The following is a 22,952-nucleotide window of genomic DNA, read 5'->3' on the forward strand; positions in this document are numbered from 1 at the left end:
AAAAGGCTCCACTGCCATAAGGGCCTGCAAGGCCAACAAAAAGCAGTCTTCCATGTTTCAATTCAGTAGTAGGCTCAAAAGTTTCTCCAACACAAAATTGAGATCAAGCACAGGAGTAGGCTCTCACATTGGGGGTCTTATATTCTTTGCCCCTCTAAGAAATTGCTTGAACAAAGGATGCGAAAACAGCGGTGGGTCACAATCATAGTGAGCTGAAATTGCTGCAGAAAGACAAACCTTTGTCCAATAACTCAGTAAGATATTGAAGAGCCACACTCAAATTTGGCTCAGAAATCTCCAAATTGTTTGCTGCACTCAAAATAAAATCTCTTCCATTTTTTTCCTTGTACTAGGTCTCCTGGCTTCCATAATCACTTTTAAAACTTGTTGAGGAAGTTGAGACCTGCTGTCTTTCAAAACAGAATATGCCAGCTGTTAGATGAAGAGAGTGAAGCTTGACATTATTAAGCAGGTGACCTTCTCTGCCATGGAAGCTTCTTTACAGACTCCTCAGTAATGGGTACCAGTGCCGAGCTATTAAAATCATCCTTGGCTTGTCTTGTCTGACCTTTAGAAGCACCTTTGGAAGAAGAGGCAGAGGTGACGCATACATGAAGATTTTTCCAACTGAAAAAAGAGCATCCACTTTCCAAGCTGTGATGAAACCTCTCTTGGCAGCTGGTGGTTTAGTGGAGAAGCGAACAGATCTATGTCTGGAGTTCCCCAGGACACTGTCAACTTTGAAATACATGAAGATCCAGTTTCCACTCGTGGGATCCATGATTTGTCTGCTTAACACATCTGCTAAGGAGTTCTGTGCTCTGCCTGAAGAGTTAGTTGCAAGCTGAGCAGTCTCCCATAAAATCATTGCTTGCCTGCACAATGGGTAAGAATGTGTTCCCCCTTGCTTGTTGATGTACCACATGACAGTTGTGTTGTCTGTTAGAATCAACACCTGCCCTGGAAGAAGTAACTCCTTGAAAGCCAAAACTGGACTGCTAACATCTCCTTCATGTTGATATGTAGATGCTGTAGTCTGGCAGGCCACTTGTCTTGTATCCCAATGTCTGAGGCATCTGCCTCTGGCCGGGTCACAGAGGCTTAGGTGACATTCCTGCACCAAAATTCCTTTTGAATGCAAGGTATTATTTGAATGACAGTGTCAAATCCTGGCAGTGCTGTGTCCATACATTTTGAGATACCAAGCTTTCTCATAGTGCAGTTGGCATTGGGAAGCACCAGAATACAAGATGCCATGAACCCTAGGCTTGAAGGACTGTCCTTGCAGTCAGCCCGGACTGAAGAGATGATGGAAGTAACTGGAAAGATTCTTTTGTTTGTCCGGGTTAAAAGGCCATCTGGGCTGCTGTATTCAGTCTCACACCCAGAAAGCACATGTCTTGAGAGGGTACTAGACTGGACTTTATTTCGATACCCTAGGCATCTTAGCACTGCTATGACATATTCAAATGTAGAAGGTCTTCCTTTTCTTGAGCCAGAATCAGGCAATCGCCCAAGTAAGGATAGATTTGAATTCCTTTTAGCCTGAAGTAAGCTATCACTGGAGCCAGAACGAATACTCTGCTTAGTAGATAAGCCAAAGGGCAATGCAGAGAACTGATAATGAGAATTTCCAGCTCGCGCAGATACTTTCTGCAACTTAGTCTTATAGGCACATGAAGGTAAGCTTCCTTGAGATCTAAAGTTACCATCCAGTGATCTTTGCCCAGCAGAGGTAAAAGCTGTTGTAACGTCAACATTTTGAACTTAGGAATGGATGTCCAGATAAGTGTTGAGGATAGATAAATCCAAATTGGTTCCCCTTCTTACTAGGAACAGCGAGAATAAAATCCTCTGGGAACCGGCTGAATGGCCCCTATTTGGAGTAACAGAGAAATTTGCTTGTGAGCCTCTTGTCTTTTTAGAGGAGGAATGTCTGGCATGCCTTTATGGAAATAAAACCTGTAACCGTGGTGAATGATATCAGAACCCATCTGTCTTGGGTAATTAAATCCCAATTTTCTTTGAAAAGAGACAGCCTTCCTCCCAACGGTGCTGCCAGGCGAGAATGAACTGGCAGCTGAAAAGGTGACTGACCCCTGCCCTCACCAGAAGTCTGAGCAGGGGAACTCCTGTCCTAGGGCCTAAAGAACCCTGAGCTCACCCTAGACCTACCCCTAGACTGGGAATCATAAGCAGGATAAGTCCATCCCTTAGCAGGCCAATTTCTACTAAACCGGAGGCTGCACCTGCAAAAATCTTTAACAGTTTGCATAGACTTAGCCTTGTCCTCCATTTTCTTCAAAACTGCTTCTAACAACACATCAGACTGCAAAGGAGCATCCAAATCCGTCTTAACATGCTCAGCTAAATTCTGATCTCTCAACCAGGCGTGCCAAGAACAGAACCAGTGGCAGCCACCCTGGAGGAGGCCTGCACAGCATCAAAACCACATTGCAACCTGTTCAGACACACTGCAACTCTTACACTCAATACCTTCCCAGAGCATCCACCTTAGATTTCAACTGTGAAGATAATTCTGATATTTTAACATGTGAAACTGACAATTTCATGAGTGGAAGAAGTATACACTTTCTTTTCCTATCCTATCCAAGCCCTTGCCTCTTTATCAGGACAACTGAGGCCTTCACACCTTTAGGCCCTGAGAGAGACAGTTTCGGGTCTGCCCTAGGACTCTTAAAAAAGATACTTATGAGCTTCAGGCACCCTATATACCTATCCGGTTTAACTGGGGCAGGAGGCAAAATCAGGATTCAGTGAAGCCTCTGCAAAACATCTTCCACCACATTCAAGGTATAGCTAAAGGCCTATGCTGGGGTAAAACAAGAATTCCCTAAGCCTTTTCCTTGAATCAGAGAAATCCTGACCTTCCCATTTAAAATGTTCCCTCATGGAATGCAGAGTCTCTGAAAAAGAAAAATCCTCAGGAGGAGAAGCTGAAGGAGTAGAATCATCCACATCAGAATCAGAATACGGACGGTACTCCTGCAAGTCTTCAAAGACTCAGAAGCCTCGAGCATTGCTCAAACTCTCAAACTCAGGTTCCACCTAGGCCTCTTATCAGGAGGGGCATAGAACCCCTTATCATAGTAATCAAATCCTCTGCCATTTTAAGCATTAGGCAAAGACCCAGAAGCACTAGGAGAAACCCCACTGAAGCAACTTGCCTGCCCTGGAAGCAGACACCTTAGGAAGAGGAAGAACAGCCTGAGAAGCCCCCTCAGCCTGGCCTACTTCCTGAGAGGATACATCCTGTAACAGTAAAGTCTCTCCCTGAAATCCAAAGAAACACCTGGCAAAACCTCCACTGAGCCCTCTAAAGAACCGACGCCTGGGACTGTCGGTTCTTCCACTCTAGGCTTTGCTTTTGTCCTTAGCCATCCGGCATTTTATAATTACAACGCTTCCCAAACACTAACCTGGCACAGTCTACCTTTCTTAATAGTGCGTTTGTTAATCTAGCACAAGAGCGGCATCCAACGTCGTGCTCAGGCCTAAACAAGGTATACACAAAGTATGGTAATCCCTATGAGGTATCTGTCCACAAATACAGTTATTCACTTTTTCTGACATCCGTTAAATACTGAGGCAACGGGTACTTAGCCAACTCGATTCGGTCTGAAACTCTGGCTTCAGAAACTTAACGCCAACCTGCACAAAATTGCTTCTGCATCGGACCATGCGGCAAAAGACTGAGGATGGGGTCATGCGAGTACCCTGACGGTCTAATGCGCTGACTTTGGTATTCGGGCCGACTGGACAGCGGACTACCCAATAGTTAGGACTGCAGCAATGTGGAATGAAGAACATTTGACTGTGTATCCCAGGGCTTGTAGTAAGCAAATGACCCTTTGTAAATCTGTTGTCAGCTTGCTTTTGTTGTCCGCTTGTAACAGGCAGTCGTCCAGGTATGGATAAATTTGGATTCCCTGTAGTCTGCAGTGAGCGATTACTGATGCCAGGCATTTTGTGAATACTCTGGGCGCAATAGATAAGCCAAAGGGCAATGCTGAGAATTGATAATGCTCTGATCCTGCAAGAAATCTGAGGTATCTTCTGCAATTTGGTCGTATGGGGACGTGCAGGTATGCCTCCTTGAGATCTAGAGTTACCAGCCAACACTCCTTGCCCAGCATGGGAAGAAGTTGCTGTAGGGTCAGCATTTTGAATTTTGGGACAATGATGTATGTGTTTAAGACTGACAGGTCGAGAATAGGTCTCCAACTTTTCTCTTTTCTTGGTACTAGGAAGAGTCTGGAGTAGAATCCTTTGCCCTGTTCTGTTATTGGTACTCTTTCCACAGCTCTCATCTTTGCTAATTCCGCTATCTGCTGTAGAGTTTCTGTTTTTTGATTTGGAGGTAGGTTTGGCATTCCCTCTTTTTACTGGTAAGGTGTGGAAGTGGAACCTGTAGCCTTGGTCTATGGTTTGCAAAATCCACTTGTCTTTTGTGATATAGTGCCAACTTTTCGAAAATAAGGCTAACTTTCCGCCTAAAGGTGCTGCTATTTGCTCCCTGGTAGGCGGTGTCAGAGCCAAGTCACTGTGATTGTCCTGTTGCAGTGGCAGTGGTTGTGTCTGTGCCTCGGTTATTGCCTTGCCACTGTCGTCCTCTGTAGGCACCTCCTCTGGATTGATTTCTGCCTCTAGAGCATCTATTCCTGCCTCTTTGGGATTTTGAGGAGTCTGGAAAGGACCAATTTTGGCAGGCCAGTTCCTGCTAAACCTTGGGGCTGAACCTGTAAGAAATCTTTAACTGTTTGTACAGATTTTGCCTTCTCTTCCATTTTCTTCATTACTTGCTGAGCAGGTGTACCAAACAGACTGGCCTTATCCATAGGAGCATCTAACAGCTTTGCTTTAACATGATCCGGTAAGACCTGTTCTTTCAACCATGCATGCCTTCTTATCACTGTGCCAGTCATGGCTGATCTAAATGAAGCCTCCAGTGCATCATAGCCACATTTTAAAGAATGGTTACTAACCTGTTGGATGTTATTCACCATTTCTAATACATATTTCTTATCTAAGGAGTCATCAGAGGACAGCTTTATAGTTAACTGATCAAGCATAAACTCTTGGTATTGGATCATATGAAACTGACAGTTTAAAGCTCTAGCTGAGAGAGTAGCAAAGGTGTAAACTTTTTTCCCCCATCTCTCTAAGGACCTGGATTCCCTTTCAGAAGGAATAGGGTTTTTTGCTGAGGTCGAGGCTACTGCCTTAGGCCCCTGGGATATAGTTTCAGGATCTGCAAGTGGGACCTTGTATAGGTGGTGATGAGTGTCTGGCACCCTGTAAAATCTATCTGGTTTGGCAGGGGCTGGAGGTAAAGAATCAGGAGCAGTGCAAACATCATTAAATGCATCATCCACAACAGGCAGTACAGGAGGTATAGCTAAGGGCCTATGTTGTGGTAAGTGCAGAAAAGTCCTAAGCCTTTTTCTGGAATCTGAGAAATCTTGTCCCTGCCATTGGAATTGTTCTCTCATGGCATGTAAGGTTTCCCCAAAGGAAAATTCCTCAGGTGGAGAGGCAGCTGGAATGGATTCTTCAGCATCGGAATCTTCATAAGTAGAAAAAGGAGCCTCTGGCTGGTCTGTAATGTATGAGTCATCCGCAGAATCATCAGAGGACACTGGCTCGGGGGGCTCTGCTCTAGGTCTCTTTTCTGGGGGCTGAGAGGCCCTGTCTGAGTGAGATTGGGATCCCCTAATTAAGGATATTAAATCCTCTGCCAGAGTACGCATTTGTGAACTTGAAGTGGGCCTGTGTGAGGGGGGCTTAACAGGCACTGACTTAACAGATTTGGCTGCTTTAGCCCTGGCAAAGGCCTTAATAGACATGGCTGCAGGAGGCCTAGCAGCACTACGTGCTGGGGTAGAGACATCCAAAGGGATGGTGTCTGATAAATCACTAGGAACCACAATTGTAGGCAAAATTTCTGAGGCCGATTCAACTAAGGTAGCAGGAGCCTCAGTAGTAGTCATGGATTCGGCTGAAGATTGACCGGTTTTCTCGGTTTCAGCCGAAACCGAGACACTCGCGGCTTGCTTAACAGTGGTTTCGGCCGAAACCGCGGACCGCGAGTATCGGTCTTTTTCTCTGCGTTTTTTAACAATTTGGGTAGTCGGAGGATCCGACGGCATAATGTACGCAAAATCTGAGCCGAAAAACTGTTCAGCAAACTCCGACCGTCGCCTAAGCGTTCGTCGGTTGAAGGAAGCACAGGCCGAACAGGCTGCTACGTCGTGGTCTGGGCCTAAGCAAGGCAGGCAGTAAGAGTGGAAATCTTTAGGAGGTATTTGTTTCCCACAAGTTAAACAGCTATTGACTTTTTCTGACATCGGCTGAGGCAAGAAAGAGTCCCCAACGGGGAACTTAGCTTTTTAGAAGTCTTCGAAGTAGTATTCGGTAGTAGTAATCTCTGGATCTGACCGACCGGCACTTGCGAACAGCTTCTGCTTCGGGCGCCACGCGGCAAGAAAGACTGAGGAAAATGGCGTCGGCTGATGCCTTTATACCCGAAGACCAGCAGAGATGACATCGGGTGAAGTGCAACATCAGCGGCCGGACCCAGACTTTGGAATCCGGCCGACCGAAGGGCTGCCTGACGACAGGACAACCCCATTTGTTATGACTGCAGATGCATCCATGAAGGACATCCTGGGGTGAATTTGCAATTTCCAATCCATTTGTCCAAACTGCATTTGACTAGGTATATGAAAAGTTCTGCTCCACATGAATGGAGACTCTGATCAAGAGAAGGGGTAAAAGGGTAATCTCTGAAACACGTACCTGTCCCTCCAACATGTTCTGTTTATGCCACAAACAAGATTTAGATCCTTAGATCAAGTAACTCTAGTGCTGTTTTGCTAATGTGTAGCAGATCCATCAGGGCTGGATCACAGAACACGTTGGAGGTCAGGCATGGACTGCCCCTCAGTAGTCTGTAGGAGACAAGAGTACAGGGGATAGGGCTTTGAGGAGGTCTACACAGAACATATTTACACCCTGTATTCTTTTAGTGAAGAACCTCTGACCAATCCAGCTGTTGCAAATGATTAGTCAGGTACATGCCAAAAGGTGCACTATACACAATTGCTGCTCTGAAGTCCAAGTATAGTGCAACTATGATCTCCTTATATCTGGATACCATGCCCAACATTTATAAGCTGTGCCATAACAGAAGGATTTCCTCACCACCATGGACATGTGGTGATCAAATTTCAGGTTACTGCCAAGCTGAGTTCCCAAGCCCCTTACCACTGAGTCTACTACTGGGGGAGTGTTATCAATGTTGCAATTTGCAGAGGTGGTAGTTGTCGTAAAGGGTATAATTGCACATTTTTTTTTGCATTCAGTTTTAGGTCATGGATCTGGCACCAGTTATTTGTCTGTGTCAGACTCTCCTGGAGAATATCTATATATTTGGGGAATTTGATGAGTGAACCCAACTTACAGTCTTCAGTAACTATACTTAGCCAAAGGCCCCCTAAATTTCCCTTGAATTCAGAGAAGTATATTCCAAACAAGAAAGGTTCCAGTACCAAGCCCTGTAGGACACCACTAACAGGCCTCTTGGTGGGATTCCCACACCTTAACTTCATGCATCCTATCCCTTGAGCCATTTGTCTATCCATCCGATGACATGGGGATTCCTGCCAAAATCTGTGTTTGTGTCTTTCATACCACAGTGAGGTATTGGGTCAAACATCTCTGCCACGTCAACATATGCGATATGCATCGTTTTGTCCTTATCCACACCTCTAGTGACCTTCCTGAAAAAGTCCACCAGGTTTAGTTGGCATGACCTGCCTTGATGAAACCAAACTGTGATACGCCCAGTGTTTGAAGACTGGTCTATCAGGTCCATGATAACTCCTTTCATTGCCCAAAACAGTCTCTGCATGCAGTTCTTTCATACTTTTACATACCATGATATGGTCCACTTCTTTATGCTATTACATACCATGAAAACCCAAGTACAAGAAAGAAAGTTACCTGGAAATCTAGTAAGAGTAATAATCACACTACTTTGGCAATATAGTAAAGCAATACCTTAGGTCACTAAATTAATGCAGCTGGAGGAAAATCCAAGCAAGACTGAAGACAAAATCTGGTGAATTTCCATATAGTCACCAGCCTAAATTCCTCAGCACTCAGTAGCTTAAGAAAAATTTATAAGCATTTTTATCTGGATCTGTAATACAGCAGTAAAGTACAGAACATCAAAATTATGACCTGAAGAAACTTTCAATAATATAGGATATCCCTTTATGAAGACTGAATGGGGCTTACAAAATTAATTTGTGGGTAAGTTTTAAAGAAAGATACACTTCAGAATTTATCAAAGTTTCGCCAACAATGAAAACTCACCAAGTGCAAGTAAGAGAAAAGCCAGTAATGCCAAGAAGGGCTTTTTCCAATAGGACATGAAACTGTGGAAAAAAAAACAAAATGCAGACTATCATTAATATGGTCACATTCAAAATTTTTGCATACTCTTATGTAATTATTTTTTTCACATCATTCTATATGGCAGTAGAATAAACAAATACATAAAACAAAACAGAACAATCTTTTATAGTGTGGTGAAGAATTCCCTTAACTGAAATGAAGTAATTTTTTGAAGATGAAAAATTAGACACTATTTTTCTATTCAAGAGGGTTTCTAGAATTAGCCACTGGTTTATGTAAAACAAAGAAAAAAAATGCATTAAAGCTAAGACTTACAACTAGTAAATATGAATTCTGGTTGTTGGGGATAATATACAGGTATCGACCGTTAAATATGCTGAAACATCAGATTTGGGTACTTGCGCATTATCGCAACCAGATTTTCATGATAATACCGCTTGCTTCCCGATATGTGAATGTAAACAGAAATGTATGCAGAATCCCACTGACAAAGTGAACTTTATGAAAAAACATTGTTTAGATAGGAAAAATAGTATAAAATTTAAGAAATGAGTGCTTGGTTCAAGCTATGCAGTTTCCCGACATGTCACAGAATGAGAAGTTATGTACCTACCATAACGTTCCATGTTAGTAGTCTTCTCGCCTTCTTTCTTGCTGGATGGGTTCGGAGCCGACCTTTGGCTCCGACTCGGCCTATACTAAAGCTCGAGAGCTATTTATACCGGCTCGAGGCTACCCTATATCCCATAATGCTAGGCGCCAACTACCCAGATCTCGTTTGATAGCTGAAAACCACAGCAGTTTAGCTCTCCAACAAAAGGAGGAGAGGAACCTCACTAGAAAGTCACCTAGACCTATAGCTACCAGAAGGGATAGCCTAGGGATCAAGCTGAGGCAAGAAGCTCCTCAAGGATCCTTTAGGTCTGTCCAGGCTAGGGGGATGGGGGGTGGGACGCAAGAAAGAAGGCGAGAAGAAGACAACTAACATGGAACGTTATGGTAGGTATATAACTTCTCAATGTTAAGTTGTCAATCTCGCCTTCATTCTTGCTGGATGGGACCGCGTCCCTAGCACCTTCACCCTGGGTGGCTCATCGGACTCTTGAGAACGGTGGAACCAAAATTAGCCCGGCTTCTGGAGGCCATGTCTAATTTGTAATGAGAGATAAAGGTATGAGGAGAGGCCCAAGTGGCTGCCGCACAAATGGAATCTATTGGTAATCTAGCCTGAAAAGCTATTGAGGTGGCTAATGTTCTGTTTGAGTGAGACCTGGGCCTTGACGGTAGCTTTTGGCGTCTGAGCTGATAGATGAAAGGGAACACAGATGCCAGCCATCTAGAAAGGGTTACTTTGGAAACTGGAAGGCCTTTCTTACCTGCTGCATAAGAAAGGAAGAGCTGCTCAGATTTCCTAGTTTGCTTGGTTCTATCCATATAGTAACGGAGTTGACGATGAACGTCCAGAAAGTGCAGTTTTTGTTCCGCTCTGTTGGAGTAGTTCATAGGTTCATAGGTTCATACTAGGCTATCTGCCCGAGGGCATTTACAAGCCTAGCCCATAGTTTTGTGGCTTACGCCACCCCTTTAGTATGGGGAACTATACCCATTATTTTGCTGTGCCTCTGTTGAGCAGTGACACTGAGGTAATCCCTGGGGTATATCTGCGATCTCCCATCCATTGGTCAAGATTTCTCTTGAACAAGGCCAGCGAGGTGCTCTGCCTCACATATACCGGGATTTTATTCCACAGCATAGGGAGTCTTTGGGTGATGAATCTATCCCTCCAGCACGTCCTATTAATAGCCGTGTCGAGGTTTAAGTCTCCGCCCTTGTGACTCTGACGGATCTAGATTTTTGAGGTGAAGCATATTTATCAAATCTGGGTTTGACATGGCCTTGTATGTTAGGCAAAGGTCACCTCTGAGCAAGCGGTAGCGACTGAATAGAGCTGGAGTTCTTTCAGTCGGGCAGCATAGGACAGATGTTTGAGACCCTTTATCCTTTTGGTGAGGAACTTTTGTGGCCTCTCCAGCTGCTGCAAGTGTCTGGTCAGATACATTCGAATGGGGCATTGTACTCAATCATTGGTCTGATGAGTGATGAGTATAGGGAGACTATGACCTCCCTTGATCTAGATGAGAATCCCTTCATGATAAGGTGGGCAATGTAGAAGGTCTTCCTAACTACTTTAGCTACATGGGTGTCGAATGACAGACTACTATCAACCTGGGTCCCCAGGTCCCTGATAACTTCTTCTGTGCTCAGTGGATTGCCACCTATTTGGTAGCTAGGGGTAACCTTGTTTTTCGAAGGGTATGACTATGCATTTTTGGCATTTAACTTTAGGCCATGGCTCTGGCACCAGTTATCCGTTCTGTGAGACCCTTCTGAAGGATATCTGTGTCAGATGTGTTTTCTACTATGCGCCCAGTTTGCAGTCATCTGCAAACTTTGTCAGCCATAACCCTCCTGTGTTTGCTTGTACTGGAAAAGTAGATGCCAAACAAGAGTGGGCCCAGGACTGAGCCCTGTGGTACACCACTTGTGACAGGCTTTGAGTCTGACATGGCGCCAGCAACTCTGACCCTGTGGGTTCTGTCACTCAGCCAGTTTTCAACCCATCTTGTGATGTATGGGTTAACATTTAAGCTGATGAGTTTTTCAATGATACCCGAGTGGGGTATTGTATCAAGGCCTTCGCCAGATCGAGGTAGGCTGTATGGACTGCCTTTCCTCATCAATGGCTTTGGTGACTGTTTCAAAAGTCAACCAAGTTTAGAAGGCATGATCTGCCTTTGACAAAGCCAAACTGGGATGGATCCAAAGTCTGCAAATTCCTATGTCTTTATTTATGAGGTCCATTATGATCCTCTCCATGGCTTTGCAGATAAGGCTTGTCAAGCTAATGGGCGGTAATTTCCAGGGTCGGTGGAGGCACCGCTTTGTGAAGTGGGACCACAGTTGCAGTGCCACTCCTGGGATGCGTATCCAGAGGTAAGACTATGATTAAACAGCTGTCCTAGCTGTGGGTTTAATTCTCGCTGAGTTAGGAGCACACAGCCGGGACACCATCAGGTCCCATGGATGCTGTGTTTTTGCTTTGGAGAGAGCAGTTCTCACTTGGCGTTGGAGATGTTTGGGGGCTGCAATCGCTTGGTATAGATATCTCTCCTTTTGGGGAGGGGAGAAGTTTGCACTGAACCTGTCAGCCAGTATGTTGGCAATGTCTGTAGGATCAGTAATCTTCACATCATTTTGAACTAGTTCTGAGCATATCTGGGAGTTTCCTCCCAGGTTTCTAACATAGCTAAAGAAGGCCTTATGATTGTCTTTTGAGTCTTTAGCTATTTTTCTCTCAAAATTTGCTTTGGATGATTTTATGAGAGCTCTTAGTTTTTACTTATAGTGATCAAGGGTGTCTTACCTTTTAAGGATTTTGCTCTATCATGTAGTAGCTTCCTCCTTTTGTTGTAGAGTTTGTTTATGGCTGGGGTCCACCAGACTGGACGCTTGCCTTTGGTACAAAGAGTCTTTGTTTTGCTTGGGATTGCCTTATCCATGCAGTCCTGCAGGTGCTGGTAGAAGGCATTTGTAAGTGATTCAGCGCTTGAGTACTGTTTTCTGCCGCTCGGGGCCTTAAAGGAGACCACACTAGTCTTTAGAAGTGTGAAGTCGGCTTCGAGAAGTTCTTTACTGTGGTCTTTTTATTTCAGGTGGGGTGGGATGAGGACCTCCAGCGAGATTAGTTTGTGATCTGATCTCACCAGTGAGGGGTATACTTCCGGTGTTGAACATTGTGCTCCCATGTTCGTGATGATGAGGTCAAGTATGTTTTCTCCTCTTGTGGGGATGGTGACTAGTTGTTCCATGGCATTTGAGTTTATGAATTCCAGGAACTTTTGGGCTAGGGTGTTTGGGCTTGAGTAGTGTTCCCAGTCTATATTAGGGTAATTGAAGTCACCTAGTTGGGGAAGAAAACGGGAAGATCAATAGTCTGGTTTAGGTTCGCTTCAGAAGAAACTTTAGGTAAAAAGGACGGATTAGTCCTGAGGGACACACTGTCTTTATGGAAAACTAGATAAGGTGGACGAATGCAAAGGGACTGAAAGTTCTGACACTCTTCTCGCAGATGTTATGGCGACCAGAAAGAGTTTTCCAAGATAGCAATTTCAGGGAGCAGGAAGCCGCAGGTTCAAAGGGGGGAAGAATCAAGGAGGTTAGAACCAAACTTGTCACACTGCGGTGGGGGGGACCCTGATTGAGGGCTTAAGCAAAAAGATACCTTTGAGAAAGGTTTTACAAAGCTTATGGGACATGATACTGGAGTCCGAAAAGCCTGCATGAAAGTTCGAAATAGCCGCTAACTGTACTCTGATGGTGGAGGAAGAAGACCCTGAGTGAAACAATTTGGCTAGGAAGTCTAGGACTGATTGGATAGGGGCAGTAAAAGCATCTATATTTCTAGCTCCTGCCCAGAAGGAAAAACGCTTCCACTTGCTGGCGTAAATCCTCCTGGTGGATGACTTTAAGGAAGCTATAAGTATGTCACGCACAGAATGGGAAATAAGGGGAAGCCTGGCTAGGGTTGGAATTGGAGCAATCAAGCTGTGAGGTGCAGAGATTGGAGGGAGTGGTGCAGCTGTCCCGACTGATGGGTCAAAAGATCTGGCACTGGGTCCAGATGCCAGGGCTGCCCTAAGAGGTAACGATGCAGGAACGGGAACCATATCTGACGAGGCCAGTAAGGAGCAATGAGGATCATGGTGGCTCTCACGGTGGTAGCTTTCTGAATCAATCGAGTGATTAATGGAAAGGGGGGAAAGGCATACAGAAGTCCCCGGGGCCAATTGTGGACTAGAGCGTCTCCTGGGGGGGGGGTGGCGGCCGGGAAGAGAGTGAATTCGTGGCACTTGCTGTTTTGAGGTGTTGCGAAAAGGTCGCAGCAAGGTCGCCCCCATTTCTGAAAAAAATTGTCCACTATTGTTTGTTTGAGAGACCACTCGTGAGGCATGAGAATGGCTCTGCTCAACCTGTCCGCTATGATGTTGGACTTCCCGGGGATTTGCGTTGCTATCAGAAACCGCTGAGAGGAGATCGCCCACTGCCAAAGTCTGAGAGCCTCTCAACACAAGGGATAGGACTTGGTTCCGCCCTGCATGTTAATGTACCACACTACGGACATATTGTCCGTCTGAACTGCAATAGTCCCGATGGGAAGAGAGTCCTGAAGGGCTTGCAACGCTAAAAGTACTGCTCTCATCTCCAAGACATTTATGTGCAGGTGGCACTTGAAAGGTTGCCATGTGCCCTGGACTGTCCTGCCCTGAAAATGCCCCCCCCCCACCCGATCAGGGAGGCATCCGTTGTCACCGTGGCGACCGGGGGAGAAGGAACAAATGGTCTGCCCTGAAGGACTGGAGGGGAGACCATCCAAGAAAGGTGTTTCTTGCAAGACAGGGTTATTAAAATGTTGTGCGACATTGGAAGCTGTTGAAAGGACCACTGGGGAAAAAAGCATCCACTGAAGGATCCGCATATGAAAGCGAGCTAGGGAAAGTAGAGTAATGGCTGCCGCCATGAGACCTAATACCTTCAGGACAAACCTGGCTTGTATTTTGTTGTTCTGAAGAAGGATGTGAACATGCCTGTGAATATCTAGAACTCTTTGTTCGGTCAGTTTTGTGGAAAGCCGGACTGTGTCCAAGGTAGCACCTATGAAGGTAATAGACTGACAAGGCGACAAGGCAGATTTTTTGAAATTTATGGAGATACCTAGCCCTTTGCAAGTATGAATGGTGTAATCTCGGGAGCGGAGAAGTTGACGCCTGGTGGTGGCAGTGAGGAGCCAGTCGTCTAGATACGGAAACATCTGGAATCCTTGACGTCTCAGATGAGCCGTAACCGCTGCCATGCATTTGAACACTCGGGGGGGGCTGTAGTGAGACCAAAGGGCAGGGCTCTGAACTGATAATGACTGGTTCCCAGCTGAAAGAGGAGAAACCTCCTGGAGCGCCTGTGCATCTTGATGTGGTAGTACGCATCCTGAAGGTCTACTGAGCACATCCAATCGTCCTGACCAGAAAGGGTAGAATGGACCTGTAGCGTGACCATCCGGAACTTCGTTCTTCTTACAGACCTGTCTAGTCTGCTGAGATCCAAAATGGGTCTCCAGTCCCGTGTCTTTTTTGGTACCAAAAAGAACTTGGAGTAGATTCCGGATCCTTGTTGGTCTGCTGGGACTGGCTGGATGGCTCTTTTTGCTAGCAGTTTTGATATTTCTAGTACTGCTTGTTCCCTTAGACTGGGTGGAACGTCTGGAAGGGGTCCTTTTGGCTGAGTTGGGGTGTGGATAAATGGAATTTTGTAACCCTTGGATATGATCGACTGTACCCATTTGTCTTGGGCGAGTGAAAGCCAGGCTTCTGGGTACAGTGATAACCTTCCATCGACTGCCTCCGAAGGCGGACAGTCGGGCAGCTTCTCAGGGATGCTGAAAGGGTTTGTCAGAAAGACTCTCTGCTACCCTGATTTTGCGGACCTCCTCTGCCCCTGGGGCGGCGTCTGTTATTGCCCCCCCGCCTCTAGAGGGGAACTGACCTCTTGCGTCAGGCGCGACCTCTTGTGGTTTACGTAACCACATCTTCCCACCCTTCTGACCCTTAGGGCATGGTCTAGACGGGGTGGAAAAACGGACTCCCACGGCAGAGAGAGTCTTGCCTTCTTGCTCACATCGGGTCAAAGTATCCTTCACCTGAGGTCCAAACAAAGCTGAACCGTCAAAGGGGGAATTAGTGAAGGACGCCTTAAAGGGGTCTGCAAAGTCGCATCCAGGTGTGACGCCTTAAGGCCACGCCTGTGCCTGCAGCCCTACTCGTCCCATCGGCCGCATAGGAAATAAGCCGCATGGAGGAGTTGACAATGCAATTCAGGGCTGCCAGCTGGGAATTTATTTTGTCTTGAGACCCCGCAGCTGTTGGATCCTGTAAGACCTCACCCACTAATTTAAGCATGTCTCTTTGAAGGCGGGTGAAGTGGCTTAAATAATTCAGCGAACGCATGACAAAGGTCGCTGAAGAAAACATCCGCTTGCCATACCTATCCATAGTCCTAGTCTCCTTGTTAGGAGGATGGACAGGTACTGAAGGATCAGCCAGTTCCTGCTTAGTGGCTGCAGCCACCACCATGGCATCAACCGGGACACCCTTGGCTAAAAACTGCTTGTCCGAAGGGGCTGTTATAAATTTGGAAGGCCTCCGTGGGGTAGGTTCCATTGTGTCAGGGGCCGTCCATGCCTTCCGCGCCACCACTTCCATGAGGGGGTCGAAAGGCGGAGACACCCAGGAGGTGGAAGGGCGAGAGCCAAAAGCCTCTAGGTAAACCGACTCGTCCTCGGAAGGGTTAAGGGTAGACCAGTTCCCCCTCTGCTTCAGGATTTCAAGGATGTCTGAAAAGGAGACATCCTCAGAGGGGGACCGTGGGGACCCTTCCGACTCATCCAAGTCGGTATCCGATGTGATGGACTCAGGGGAGTCCACATGCTTCCTCTTACATTTCCTCTTCCAAGGGGGTTCCCCTGACGGATCAGGGGAAATCTCGGAAGAGGAGGATATTCCCAATGGGGAAACATGAGGCGTTGGATCTCTACGGTCAGGAATGAGAGGGTGGGTAGGGACCGCAGCAGGCACTACAGAGGGAGGAGCTGAGGGAGCCGACTGTGGAGCAGGCACAGGAGCCAGCACGCTCCTCATGACTTCGAAGGCGCCCCTATCAGGCAGGGTAGAAGGTCCTCACTCCTAAGAGATAAGGACCCCTCCCGGCACCGAGAGGGATGGCTCCGAAGCCGATGTCAGGGCCAAACTTACCAGCGCCGAAGCTCTGAGAGGGAGAATGGGGTCGGACAAGGGTCCGATGCCACTCACCCCCTCGGAGCCGATGAGGAAGTCCATGCGCCCGGATCCCTCCAAGGATGGGACCATGGAAGAGACCGGAGCCGACGACGGAGCCGAAATGTGAGGTATCTGCTCCGTGTCGACAACCACGGCTCCCACAAGCTCCGGCTCCGAACTCAGAGGAAAAGTCGGAGGAGGAATCGAAGATGGGGTGGGGGTAGCCACTGCCTGTTGAGAAGGGCAGTGAAGCATTTGGGCTAGTGCCTGAGACTTAAGAAGTCTACTAACCACCCTCTCAAGGTCGTGGTCCGAGAGCCTGGAAGACCTGGAGGAATGGGTTCGATGACTCCGCTCCGAGAGTAAGGGAGACCTCGGAGCCGAGTGAACAGACTCCAAGGATGGAGATCTGGACCTTTTACGGCTGGCAGACGGCGCCGACACCACTATCGGCGCCGACTGAGTCCTGGAATCATCGGCTCCGGTTCGAGCCAATATAGAAGCTTGAATCTGAGGAACATAGACTCCAGCCGGAGCCGATGATGAAGACTGTCTTGGAAACATCGGCTCCAGCCGGAGCCGATGAGACAGCAGTTCGAGAACCACCAGTCGAAGGCTCGGAGCCGACAGCTTAGATGGCTTCGAAGGTTTCCCTGACGAAGACTTGGTCGGGGAACCTTCAGGCTTTAACAAGCCCCTCAATATCAACTTATTTCTGCATTCCTGCAGGACTCTTGGGCTGAACGCATGACATACCGAACAAGAGTCCTGCAGGTGCAGAGGGCCCAAGCAATAAACACAAGAAGTGTGACCGTCTGTCAGCGACATTTTCTGACAGCACGAGTCACACTTCTTGAAGCCTGAGACCCTGGTGTCTTTTGACATCTTAAGAACAAAAAATTAAACACACATGCACACAGACACCCTATTAACAGTAAAGTGAGTCACACAAAAAAATAAACTGACAAGGCAGAATAGGCCCAAAGGCCTAACCTTATAACTAAGGGAATTAAAAAAGGTCTTAAAAGGGATTAAAAAGGGACCAGAAGGGGGATTAGCTATGAATGGGAAGCTAATGGGATGGTCGCTAACTAAAACTAAGAAAAACCCAGACTAAAAGATAGCAATTTTTTGAATGAAAACTTCTAACCTGAAGAGCCGGTAATAAACGCACCTCGCAGCTGTAAGCGGCAAACGAGATCTGGGTAGTTGGCGCCTAGCATTATGGGATATAGGGTAGCCTCGAGCCGGTATAAATAGCTCTCGAGCTTTAGTATAGGCCGAGTCGGCTCCGAACCCATCCAGCAAGAATGAAGGCGAGATCGACAATTTAACCTAATACATTTTCTTCAACAGTTATGTGCAAGTCTCGTTCCATGTACAAAAATATGTTGCCCAAACCATCCAGAGGACATCCACAAGTATGCTATCCAAAACATCAAGTAAACATTGTAATAGTAACTACTGTCCAAAAAAAAATAAATACATCTGGTGCTGTTGCATACTACATACTTTTTTCATAGTACCACCTAACACCACGTCACATTAACTTTAGCCTCAGTCATTGTTTACTCTGTAAATCCCTTTAACTGAAATTTTGTCCCATTTGTAAAATAAAAGCAGTTATTTACACAAAAAATGTGCTGCTCCAGATTTCTTATTCTCATAGAAATGTATGGTCAATTTTGTAGCAATCCTTCTCGCAGTACGGCAGCAGTACAAACAAACATTTCCCAGGCGTCTTCGATTCATTTCCTGCAGTATGACAGCAGTGCAACTAGTTTAGAAGTAAGCAAAACAAGATTCACATTTCCACGTTCATTTAGGTTAGGAATTTGGGACAAACTAGGTTGTACCCACAGAAAACACCACATCCAACCATACGTTCACTCCCACAATCTGTTTTTGGCCCAACAAATGTATTACCGCAACCGCAAAAATATGGCTGCGATAATACGCAAGTACCCAGGATTTGTAATTCTTATGAAAGTTCTTATTAACTGAAATGATTTACTGTTCGTTACAGTTATGCACAATTTGTTATCTTCCTTTCTTATACACAGTATATATTACAACATGGTGCACCACCAAAGAAAGGGAATTTGCCTCTCAAACGGAAAAAAATTGATAGGAGGGGGTGTCAAACCCCAAATACAACATAATCAAGGTCAAACTGAACACAGTCATTCTTATCTCAAAATTCCACTACCAGCAGAAACTTCTTCAAACAGTTGTCAACTTTTTTTCCAGTTTTGTTATTGTTAAACATGTATGCACAATTCTGTACAACCATATTCTTTATATATTTAAATAACTTATATATTTAAATATGTACATACACATACATACACACATTTTTTGCACATGGATTCGGGTGGGACCAACTATGAATCACCCACAGCCAATGTTCACACCACCGGGTGGCTAGCCTTATGTGCGCGTTAGCCTTATACATTTATCTTTGCGTATGTATCACTTACATCTTTCAATTTATCAACATGCAGTCGATGGGCGTTTTTTTTTTTTTACCCAAACATATGCTGATGGTGCATTCTGTTGTTAGACTGTTATAAACTAAAGGGGAACTGAGAGTTTGCTCCTTTCACTTTTACTGCTGTCTGTTGATACTGCTGTAGACTGCAGTGCTGCATAGAAGGAATTAACCTTCAGTTACTTTTACTTACACTACAGTCTAATCAGGTGTGTGTATATCACAGTGAAAGGAAAAGCAAGGTTTGTTCCATTCAGTTATACGGCAAATCAGAGGTGGTGAACGCACTGACAGTGGGAAAAGGAATTGTGACCCTTTTCTCCAGTCAAGTGATACTTGATTTGCTATATTTATAGTAATGAGACTGTTGGGCGGGGGCAGAACTTGTTCACCTGCAAAGACGCTGGTGTCACGTGTTTTAGACTGGACATGTACATGTAATCAATGGCTTGATTCTGATATACTGCATTTCAATGTCAACTGACATCAGCAAGTCTATATATACATATAATATAATGTTACTACATTGTGCCTAGTCATTTTAAATGGAATGAAACCTGTTTTGTTACCCTCTGTTACAATTTAGAAGAGAGCTAATCTGCTACTTAGACGTCTCCATAACTATTGTTTTAAGTTTGTAAACCACTCTACCAGAGATCTGTGAAGAAACACTGTATCCAAGTGCAAGTTTGTTGTACTATGAAAAAGCATTAGACTGTAGACCTACCTCCTTGTTAAGAACTGCATTTCTTTTCTGCACTTCATTTACTTGTCAATAAATATGACTTTTAAAGACACAAGGTTGACTCCAGTGACTCCTTTGCTTGTCACGAACCACTTACATACAGCACTGGTGTTTTCAGTCATCAAAAACTGCAACAATCTGTGGATTATCAAGTTACAGAAGAAACGTGCTATATTAAGGAGCTTGTGAATTACTCTCGGTGTAGCTAGTTGAGTCTGACTGTGTGAAGGTCCAGTTACTGTGGATACTAAATTACTAAGTGTTAAAAACAAAATGGAGAAAATGTTTGATATATTTATAGCATCTACTGCTGTCCCTCAATAGACGTGCAAAGCCTTTGGTTATCACCTGACCATCATTCAAGACAGCACTGACCAAGACCCAATCAGTCAAGAGAGACGTGCTGCCACACAGACACCTGCTAAATACCAACAGCAAATTTCTGCCCTGGGAAAGTCATCTGTCCACCTTACAGTGAGTCCAGAATTCCATCACAGTCATGAAAAGAAAGTTTAGGCCACAGGATGAGGTGAAGACTTGGCAAGATGTTTCTGGAAAGTTTGCTTCTAGGGAACACCTAACCTGGACAGAATGGGTCAAAATTCTGTAATCATGCCCACTTGGAGAGGCTCTAAACACCTACAGGGATATGGAAGACATGGATGTGCACAACTGCCAGAAATTACAGAAAAAGATTTTTAGCACGAGTTAGGGGTTCACAAAGCACAGTCCTTTCCCTCAACCACCCACATGTCTAAACTGCTACTCGGAAATGAGTACTCAAGAACTGGTCCTGTCATTTGGAACCATGTCCCATAGAAGTAAAAACCCATGAAACATTTGAGGTCTTTAAACATCCTCTCCAATATTATTTTCTTAAGGCAGTCCAGTGCACCTGCTACTGTGGTAATGGTTAAAACTAGATAAAAATTCAGGCCATCAGTACTGCACTTGCATACCTCTAAATCCTTAAATGCTGCTCTAAATATTATCTTTTGTTTTGATATTGTATATATGTACATAAATCTTGCTTGCAACACATCTTTATAATGCATGTTTTTACCAATGTAATAGTATTTACTCATTACCAGTGTTCTAGCGCTTAGATTTTGTATGCTATGCCTTCCTTTTTCCTTAGTGTGGTTTTCTTTCTATGCTTATGCGGGTCATGGCTGGAAAGGCTCAGCAGACCAGACCAACTACCCAGTGAATAAACAGTAAATAAAGTTTTTATAAATGGACATTTTTTATAGACAAACTGGTGACAGCTCAAATGGTAGATATGATGTACGTTTTGATAATGTAGCTACAATTTCACATAAAGTAATATTTTGTAGATGCAATTAAGAAAGCACTCCTTAGTAAATGGGTAACCCAGAGTGACTCACTCCCCGAACTAGTTGTTGCAGTACAGTGGTGGTTACTAAGGGATTCTAAGCAAGGTTTCCTTGCACCAAGAGCTAGAAATAAGCCTTCACCTAAGTAAGCTTCTGTACCTATAACTAAAAAGAAAAACAAGTCATCTGAACCAGTTTGCTTTAAATGTTCTGAAAAAAGGGCATATATCCAAGTATTATACAGTTAATCATAACAGCACTAAACCTGTAATGTATCCAAGAGTACACAAATGGGATATGAAAATAATAAATGGCTAATTGCTTGAAAGCACAGAATTTGCCTTCTGTCACCATGCTAGCACTGAACTCAAAATGTACCACTGCAACAAAAGGTAAAAAACTATTAGGATTTTTGGATTCAACGGCACAAATGTATTGGTGAAAGCACAACACATGTGCAAACATAAGCTAGCAAACAAAGTTGAAGAGATATGTAAATGGTGAAAAGAAGGAATACACTAACACAAAGAAATGCAGTCTCTCTCGGGTCAAGCTTTACATCCATAACACTGGTGCTTAGTTTGTCTCATGATGTAATCAATGCCAAAAATAATAGTTATGAAACTGAATAATGGTCACTAGTATAGCCTAGTAATGAACATGCAACAAAATTTCTTAAGGCAGTACTACCACCAAGAGACTCAATGAAAAGTCCATAGGGAAAACTGTTAACATTCTCCCCAAGGGTAGGAAATTACAGGATTCTTACTGGCAAAGGCACCCCCTTTCATGTCCAGAGTAATATCAGAAGCATTTTTATTTTTGCAGATTTTAAAACAATTTTTATATTTACTTATGTTTTCTTGTTGAACAATGTTGTGGAATATGCTGGATGACTTAACATTGCTGTGCAAGAGGAACAAACTGAAGACTTTATACATTACACACTTTCGGAATTGTAATTAATGGGGTATTAAATCTGATTTTCCTGTTTTTGACATGTATTCGTGAATTTCTTGGATGCATCTTTAATGGAAGTACAATTGTGGAAAATCTTACCATAACAGTAGATGTCCTCCTCTTCACTGTTGCAGTATTCCTTATAGTAGGGATCCTTTGCCAAGGGCAGCCAGTACACCAAAGCCTTAGTAATAGGCACATCGTATGTCACATCCTCAGAACTGAAAAGCCCCAGCAAGAACAGCTGAAGGAGAAAAGATGAACATGTGCATCCAAAAAGAAAAAGAAATAGGGAGGGGAGGGAGCAAATACTACAACCATGAAGAGAAGGACATCTACCATTATGGTAAGATTTTATACAACTGTACTATGTCGTCCTATATCACTGCTGCAGTATTCCTTACAGTAGGGAGAGTACAAAAGCTCACGATGAAAGGTGGGAGGAAGAAGGTCCAACAGAGCATTCAAGAAAACTATGCAGCACAGCCAAGGCAAATCCAGCTCTAGCCCTGGAAACCACATCCAGCTTATAGTGCTTGGTAAAAATATGCATAGAAGTTCAAGTAGCTGCCTCAGGGATAGAGGTGGGATCCAATCATTTGAGAGAAAAAAGAAAGCAGCACCAGAAAAAGCCACCACAGCCCTGGTAGAATGAGCTTTAACAGAAGAAACGCTTTTCTCATGAAAACAAGCAAATGGCTTTAGATATCCATGAAGAAATAGTTTGCTTAGAAACAGTCAAACCCAAAGAAGTAGGAAGAAAGGAAACAAACGTTGCTCAGTTTTACGTGTGGCTTTAGTTTTATCCAAATAACATCAGAGTTGTCTATGCAAATCCAAAGTGTGAAGAACCTTCGCACTTAGACTGCAGAGAAGGGAAAAAAGTGGGCAGATGAATAGACTGCGGCAACTCATTAACCATCTGGGCATAAAAGGATTAGTACAGAGAGACACCCTGTCCTTATAAACTAAAAACAGAGGAACAGCCATAAGGGCGTGCAGCTCAGACACCATATGATTGGGGTAAGGGCCAAAAAAAAGAACAGTCTTCCAAGCACAATGCTGTAAAGAAGCTGAAGCTGCAGGCTCAA

The 22,952-nt window shown here is 44.7% G+C and overlaps 1 protein-coding gene across 1 annotated transcript in view; it reads right to left on the reverse strand.

Moving 5' to 3' along the window:
• LOC122801633 (SUN domain-containing protein 2-like) overlaps positions 1-22,952 on the reverse strand; it is an 874,347-nt gene that overhangs the window by 133,691 nt on the left and 717,704 nt on the right. Inside the window, exon 7 of the mRNA XM_044071146.1 lies at positions 8,401-8,462. Coding sequence (XP_043927081.1) covers positions 8,401-8,462 — 62 coding nt within the window. The remainder of the gene's footprint in view (positions 1-8,400; positions 8,463-22,952) is intronic.

This window comes from Protopterus annectens, chromosome 1.part0 (genome assembly GCF_019279795.1).
Source record: "Protopterus annectens isolate FY-2018-M chromosome 1.part0, PAN1.0, whole genome shotgun sequence".
Classification (NCBI taxonomy): Eukaryota; Metazoa; Chordata; order Ceratodontiformes; family Protopteridae; genus Protopterus; species Protopterus annectens.